The 8,579-nt window shown below is 42.3% G+C and overlaps 1 protein-coding gene across 1 annotated transcript; it reads left to right on the forward strand.

Annotated features, from left to right (window-relative positions):
* The first annotated feature begins 5,380 nt into the window (after nt 1-5,380).
* On the forward strand, nt 5,381-8,579 carry RAG1 (recombination activating 1). The gene is given in 2 exon segments (XM_069015944.1): nt 5,381-5,416; nt 5,418-8,579. Coding segments are annotated over 2 exon segments (3,198 nt in total).

Raw genomic sequence — 8,579 nt, forward strand, 5'->3', positions numbered from 1 at the left:
CCTGGACAACTGGCTGAATTTCAGAGCTATCCTTTTTCTCCTGCCAAGTGAACATACTGTATGCTACTTTCATTATTTGTAAAACAAGGAAATTTATCATTGCATGGCTTTGTAAAACAGATACCCTTAGTTGAAGGGGTTTGCATGTCTGAAAAATACTATTTTTAGTAATCTGCAAGGTGTCAAGGGCACTGATGTCCAGCCTATTTTAACTGAGAATTCAAGGAACTCACCTGGAGTTTATATTCCAAGAATAAATGAATTATTTTATTCAGAAGAGTTTCCAAATCTGTACGGCTTAGGCCCATGATCATGTATTAATGCTCGTGCTGTAACAGAAAAGAATGTGAAAATGCTTTTCTCCACTCGGTGGTGCCAGCTGCACAGGGAAAACATTTTCCAGTGCTGGATCTGTGCAGCTCAAACTGTTCAGAAATTGTGCTCTTACAGATATAAAACACACCCAAAGCTGTAGCAATTTGAGATAAATTAAAATCTTTAGTTGCCTGCTGTATCCCTACGAGACAATATTTTTCCAAGGTGATTTCCTGGGTACTTGGAAGAAAAGCACTTGACTAGGCTTATGTATGCTCATGTGGTTCCTTTGATAAGGAAGCTGATGCCTGTGCAGTGCAGTTTTGCATGGGAACTCAGGCTCCTGGGGGGACGGGACAGGCAGCCAGCTACCTGGGTGAAGTTTTGAATAAGCAACCCAGAGGCAGAGATCTGCTAAACTTCTCAAAGAGCCTCAAATTCCTCAATAATAACAATGCATATCGTCAGAGAACAGTGCCTGCCATTTCAGGATAAGAGGAAATCAGTATGTGACTGCAGAGAGCGATTTTGATTGATATCTGGCATTGCAGCTCGACCTGGTATTTTTTTTTTTAAAGGTCTCTCCAAATGCTAGGGAGTGAATAATAAAAGTAGGTAGGTTGTTAGGAAGTCCAAGCAAAACAGCAGAGTAGTGAGCTCAGCCATCTAATGTTCTCAGAGGTCTAGAAATGCCTCAGCCGTGACATCCTTGTCCCACACTGCCTTGGCCTGGAATGACATCTATGACTTCTGTTCTACTTTATCCTGACACTCCCATTCAGATGTTTCTGACTGGGATTTATTTCACATTAGGGTTTTGTGTGTGTCAGAATCTGAGCAAGGATATCAAGATTTGTCTCTGAACCCTTTTACTTTCTCCATGCATTGCATATTCCATAAATACTTTGTTTCCTTTCTCCATACATTACTTGCTTTGGCATGAATCATTACACTGGTTTGTAGGTGCTGTTAGCCTCTTGTGCGGCACAAAGACTCAGGACTAACCATTTCTCCAAGACATCATCTAACAAGAATAGCTTGAGTCAGAATGGCTGGAAAAGGACCTGGATGTGCTAGTTGATAGCCAGCTCAAAATGAGCCAGCAGTGCCCAGGTGGCCAAGAAGGCTGATGGCATCCTGGCCTGTGTCAGCAATAGCGAGGCCAGCAGGACCAGGGAAGTGACTGTTGCTCTGTACTGGGCACTGGTGAGGCCACACCTTGAATCCTGTGTTCAGTTTTGGACCTGTCACTACAAGAAAGACATTGAAGTGCTGGGGCAATGAGACTTGTGAAAGATCTAGAAAACAGGTCTGATGCAGCTGGGGTTGTTTAGCCTGGAGAAAAGGCTCAGGGTAGACCTTATTGCTCTACAACTGCCTTCCTTTCAAGGGCATTGTACCAAGGTTGGGTACATAGAAAACAGGTCTTATGTGTGGAGACTGAAAACTTTCAGGGTGCTGTTGTATGACAGCATCTTTCCACTTTGAGTCAATTTTTGAGATAGTTGCTCTGTGGAAACTAAGCATGGGTTTTCTTCTTGGGCTTTCAGGAAAAAGACTCTACTGGCTACTGTTTGTGGCCACCTATGGCCCATACCTGGTGTAATACCTACCAGTTACTCAATAAGTATATAACTTTCATATTGTTGCTTTTTCTTGCCTGCCCAGGGCCTTCAAGACCTCAGCTACACATTACTAAAGAGGTAATATCCATGAAAATTAAATACTGGTATCAGAAGCAAGGACATTTTGTGATCCCTGTTGTCATTCACCTAAACCTCAGAAGCTTGGCTGGAGAAGTGGGACATTGGCCTTCGATAAAATAGCTTTGACGTGGAACACCAGTGTGACCAAGACTAGGTTCTCCTCTCAGAGAGTTAACAATAAAGAAACCAATTATGAAACTATAAAGAAGAAAGCTAAATGCAAACTTTGTGTTAAAAAACAGTGCAGGTGCTCCTCAGAGAGTCTGCATACTTATCTCAGAGCCCAGGAGTCTCACACAGGACGGGCTTGTTTGTATGAATTTTGTGGTTAAGCCTCACAAATTGCCAGGTGCCACCTGGATTTGAGAGTTCTGTATTGTGTTCAGTTCAAATAAACTGTGGTTAGCACCAGTGTTGTACAGGGAACTCAGAAAGAGAGGGATAAGTGAGATAAACAGCACTGCAGTGTCTTTAAAAAGCAGAGGGAACACAGAAAGAGTGAGTGCATGCATGAGAGAGAGCAAACAAGCTTGACATTTGGAACAAACTGGGCAGACATAGCAGCAGCTCTACAATCTGACAGCAAGCTGAAGGTAGGCTAGCAGTATTAATGACAGCATCCCAGATGCTTGTAGGACATCCCAGTGTTGGTTCCTTGTCCTGGTTTAATGGGCAGCTCAATGATTTTACATGTGCTTCCTCACTTCACAGGTTGTTCTGTTCATTTTGGTGAGCCTTTTTACAAAGCAAAGTCTTCCTTGATGTGAACAAACATATTGTAATCTTGCTTGTCTTCAGAAATGTATGAAATACTGTGATCTGGGGGAAAAAAGGGATTTCTTTTCCCTTTTCAAGAGAAAAAGAGGCGATACTGAACACAGCTGTTTGAGTTGATTAAATAACCATGGCTGGAGATTCACGCCTGGGGTTCCCTCTGTAAGAATCTGAGTGGGGTAGGCAAGGTGAAAAAAGATTGTTCAGCATGACCTCCAACTAGAATAACAGAACACAGGCACATTTTGCATGAGTAGCAGGGAATATTCCTAGCACTGGGAATATTTCTTGCTCTCCCAAGAGAGCTGCTGTAATCTCCACTGCCTGGGAGCTAGACAATTCAAAAGCATTTAATGAGTAGCCTGTTGGCAACAATTAACTACTGCTGAAGGTGAAGGTCTGATAACCTGAGAGGGCTTCTTTGTCATTCATTTCTTCCAGGACATGTTCAATGAAAGAGAAAAAAGTAAAAAAAAAAGCTTGAACTTTCCTTTAGCATGGGTAAACCCTGTCTGATTCATTTGAGTTGGTGATTAGTAGCGGGAGTCAGGTCATGGGTTTGGAGATGAGTATGGCACTGCAGTGGCACTTACTCAAAGGGTTAGAAGAGCAGGAAAGTATTAAATATTTTGCATTAAATGTACTCTGTGCTGGCTGTTTCTTTACAATGACTGAGATATCATCCTGAAGAGGCATTACTCATGGCTTAACAGATTCTGAAGGTGCTGCTGGTGATGGTGAAATTACACAAAACTGCATTGGGTGTTATGTAGAAGAGAAGGATCTGTGGGCAGTATAGGGCAACTAGGTATTCAATTATTCTGCAGGTGATAGGAACACAGAACTATTCAGGGGAAATTGGTTACTGCTCAGAGCATAAATTTCACCAAGTCTGTCACAAGATGCAGACAAGAAAGTGAGACAGTAATAATGCTCTGAATACATCTGTGCACAGCTGCACCTCACAGATCTGTGAATGGCAGAATACAAGCATGCATGTGGCCAGGCTGGATCAGCAATGGACCACGGGGGACTGCAGTGCAGACAGAGATATTTCAGAGTACAGGCAGCTGGACGGAGCAATGTGGGCAGATGGGGACAGTGGGATGGGCAGCTTGTTCTCAGTGGGATGGAATGAAGAGAAGCTGGGAAGAAAACAAACCTAAATTTTAGTTGCCAAGCCTAATGAATGGTTTTAAAGTAAAATTCAGCTCTTCAGGAAAGAGCTAATCAGACTGGTATGTCATTTTGGATGTGGAACTTAATTAACTCATGCAGTTCTCTCCCAACAGACTCTGAAGGGCTGCATTGAAATAATGCTTTATTCAAATGTTATAGATGAAATAATCTCAGAAACCCGGCACTTTGGACCATGATTTGGGTGTATTTCTTTATGAAGGACACCTTCTGAAAAGACACCGAACTGAGATTTCTAGCAAGTTATGTGAATTGCTAAGTGATGATATAATCAGTTAAAGAAACCACAACCATGTCATTTCTAGTTCTAGTACACTGTCTTAAGTTACAGTGTTCCTCATTTTTATTACTCACACCAATCAGATCAGTAAAACCAAAATAAGTCAGAAAACATAACTGAATTTTCTCTGTACTGTTTGTTTACCTTGTGCACTTTTCATAGCCAGGTAATGAAAAATAGGTTAGTTACTCTTGTTGTTTCTATACAATTTTATATTCTGAGTCTGATGCAGTAGCAAAAAGTTCCCGTGTTTGAGGTGAAAGTCTTGTCTTTATTTTTATACACACCATATTTCCATGGAAACCACATTGATATTACTTTTGGCTTCACCTCTGTGAAAGCTAAAACTGGGGTCAAATTTAAACAGACATTTTCCCATTTCCAGCACCAGTAATTCTTACAGATAGAGTTCTCAGCAAGGCGCTTAAACAGACAACTAATTTACAATGTATAAATATTCTCTCTCAATCAAATCTGCAGCCATTGGACTTCAGGGAACTGCAGTGCTTTGCATCAACAGAGGATATACTCCTCCTGTTTTAATGGAGCTACTCATATTCATTAAGCACATGCTAAAGAACCTTACAAAACTGGGGCCTGAATAAAGTCAACACTGGGATTGAATGGTATGTGCTGCTCTGCTCACATGGAATGCCATGGATGAAACACTTCTGACCAGGTTCAGAACTAACAAGTAGCATGAGAGCAGTGGTTTTGCTGATTTAGATCATATAGCATGAACACACAAAATTCTACCTTTCAGACACCAATTGGGTTCAGTTTCATATTAAAAAAATCACCAGCTTTCAGAATGTAATGCTGTTGTCTATAGTAGCTTTACTTATGGGAAGCTCAGTGGAGCGTAAGAAGGAAGGGGCAGATTTGGATGTTTACTACCAGATGACTAATGGCTTCATGTAAGGTGCTTGGGTGATCAAATAAACATGCGATGCCTCAGGATCAAAGTCAAGATACATTTGGGAATTCATCTGACATATTGAGTGCACAGCCTTTTCCGGGCCTCTCTGTTCAGCAGATGTCTTGGATGAGTAATGCACTTTCAAAGTATTTCTCAGTTAAAGTGATAAGAACTGTTCTACTAAAAATCATGGAATTATTATTACTTTTGGAAAATTAGCTAACTTACTTATCTATCTTTCTATTTCTCAGGTGATCTGGTTTCTGTGAGATTGCAGAAGTCAGCAGCATCACAAATGGACCTACCTGAAGAACTTCAGCATCCATATACAAAGTTTTCTGAATGGAAATTCAAGCTCTTTAAATTGCGATCATTTGAAAAAACACCCTCTGATGACAGCCAGCACATAAACAAAGATCAGGCAGAAGAGGCTGTTTCTTCAAACAAAGAATTCATCCTGCATAAAGATGAAGCAGTGCCAAGACAAGAAAAGATGGAGTTAACGGGCAATAGGCAGGGACTTGAGGAAGATGCCCATGCGATGCAAACACAAGACAATAGAGCTCATCAGAACAATTTGAAGGAACTCTGCCGCATCTGTGGAGTTTCATTTAAAACTGATTGTTACAAGAAGACTTACCCAGTGCATGGGCCAGTGGATGATGAAACTCTGTGGCTTCTGAGAAAGAAAGAAAAAACAGCAACCTCTTGGCCAGACCTTATTGCTAAGGTTTTCAAGATTGATGTGCGAGGGGATGTTGATACTATCCATCCCACTCAATTTTGTCACAACTGTTGGAGTATTATACATAGAAAATTCAGTAATACTCTATGTGAAGTATATTTTCCTAGGAACAGCACAATGGAGTGGCAACCACACTCCCCAAACTGTGATGTGTGCCATACTACCAGACGAGGACTCAAGAGAAAAAGCCAGCCCCCAAGCGTACAACGTGGCAAACGTGTCAAAACCACTGGGGAGCGTGCTCGGCTAAACAGAGGTGTAAAGAACCAAGCACAGATAAACAACAAAAATTTAATGAAGGAGATTGTCAGTTGCAAGGATATACATCTCAGCACCAAGCTTCTTGCAGTTGATTACCCAGTAGATTTCATTAAATCCATTTCTTGCCAGATTTGTGATCATATTTTGGCAGATCCAGTGGAAACAACATGCAGACACTTGTTTTGCAGAACTTGCATCCTTAAATGTATCAGGGTTATGGGCAGCTATTGCCCCTCCTGCTGGTATCCTTGCTTTCCTACTGATCTCGTAACCCCAGTGAAATCCTTCCTGAACATCCTTGATAACCTGAGTATAAGATGCCCTGTAAAGGAATGTGATGAAGAGATCTTGCATGGAAAATATGGCCAACACCTCTCCAGCCACAAGGAGATGAAAGATAGAGAGCTCTATAGCTACATAAATAAAGGTGGCCGACCGAGGCAGCACCTCCTGTCTTTGACGAGGAGAGCTCAGAAACATCGTCTGAGGGAACTGAAGCGTCAAGTCAAGGCTTTTGCTGAGAAAGAAGAGGGCGGTGATATAAAGGCTGTATGCATGACTTTATTCCTGCTAGCTTTGAGAGCAAAAAACGAACACAAACAAGCAGATGAACTGGAGGCTATAATGCAAGGGAGGGGATCTGGACTTCATCCTGCTGTCTGTCTGGCCATCCGAATCAACACTTTTCTCAGCTGCAGTCAGTATCATAAAATGTACAGAACAGTAAAAGCTGTCACTGGGAGGCAGATCTTCCAGCCTTTGCATGCTCTTCGCACTGCTGAGAAAGCCCTCCTACCAGGTTATCACCCATTTGAGTGGAAACCTCCCTTGAAAAATGTATCCACTAACACAGAAGTGGGAATTATAGATGGACTATCGGGACTGCCACTCTCAATTGATGACTACCCAGTAGACACAATTGCAAAGAGATTTCGATATGATGCAGCCTTGGTTTGTGCCTTAAAGGACATGGAGGAGGAGATCTTGGAAGGCATGAAAGCAAAAAACCTGGATGACTACTTGAACGGCCCCTTCACTGTGGTAGTAAAAGAGTCCTGTGATGGAATGGGAGATGTCAGTGAGAAGCATGGAAGTGGGCCTGCTGTCCCAGAGAAGGCTGTTCGCTTTTCTTTCACAGTCATGAACATTTCTATAGCACACGGGAATGAAAGCAAGAGGATCTTTGAGGAAGTAAAGCCCAATTCAGAGTTGTGCTGCAAGCCCTTGTGCCTTATGCTGGCTGATGAATCAGATCATGAAACTCTGACGGCAATCCTGAGCCCCCTCATAGCAGAAAGAGAGGCTATGAAAAACAGTGAACTGCTGCTTGAAATGGGAGGCATCCTGAGAACATTTAGATTCGTCTTTAGGGGTACAGGATATGATGAGAAACTCGTGCGGGAAGTGGAAGGGCTGGAGGCCTCAGGTTCCACTTACATTTGTACCCTGTGTGATGCAACCCGCTTGGAGGCATCCCAAAATCTGGTCTTCCACTCCATAACCAGGAGCCATGCTGAAAATCTGGAGCGATATGAAATATGGAGGTCCAACCCATATCACGAATCTGTTGATGAGCTCCGTGACAGAGTGAAGGGTGTTTCAGCCAAACCTTTTATTGAGACTGTTCCCTCCATTGATGCATTGCACTGTGACATTGGCAATGCAACAGAATTCTACAGGATTTTCCAGATGGAGATTGGTGAACTTTACAAGAATCCTGATGTGTCTAAAGAGGAGAGGAAGAGGTGGCAGCTGACTCTTGACAAACACCTCAGGAAGAAGATGAACTTGAAGCCTATGTTGAAGATGAGTGGAAATTTTGCTAGAAAGCTCATGTCCAAGGAGACGGTAGAGGCCGTATGTGAATTAATAAAGTGTGAAGAAAGGCATGAAGCCCTAAAAGAACTAATGGACCTTTATCTGAAGATGAAGCCAGTGTGGCGATCCTCATGCCCTGCCAAGGAGTGCCCAGAACTGCTGTGTCAGTATAGCTACAATTCACAGCGTTTTGCGGAGCTCTTATCTACAAAGTTCAAGTACAGATATGAGGGCAAGATTACAAATTATTTCCACAAAACACTTGCTCATGTTCCTGAAATCATTGAAAGAGATGGGTCCATTGGGGCCTGGGCAAGTGAAGGAAATGAGTCTGGAAACAAACTGTTTAGGAGGTTCCGAAAAATGAATGCCAGGCAATCCAAAGTCTATGAGATGGAGGATGTCTTGAAGCATCACTGGCTATATACCTCCAAGTACCTCCAGAAGTTCATGAATGCTCATAAAACATTAAAAAGCCAGAGCTTCACCATTGATTCAGAAGGTGGTTTAGATGACTCATTGCCACTGGAGGTCTTGGAAAACAATGATTCAGCAGAACTCTAA

This window comes from Aphelocoma coerulescens, chromosome 5 (assembly GCF_041296385.1).
Source record: "Aphelocoma coerulescens isolate FSJ_1873_10779 chromosome 5, UR_Acoe_1.0, whole genome shotgun sequence".
Taxonomy (NCBI): Eukaryota; Metazoa; Chordata; class Aves; order Passeriformes; family Corvidae; genus Aphelocoma; species Aphelocoma coerulescens.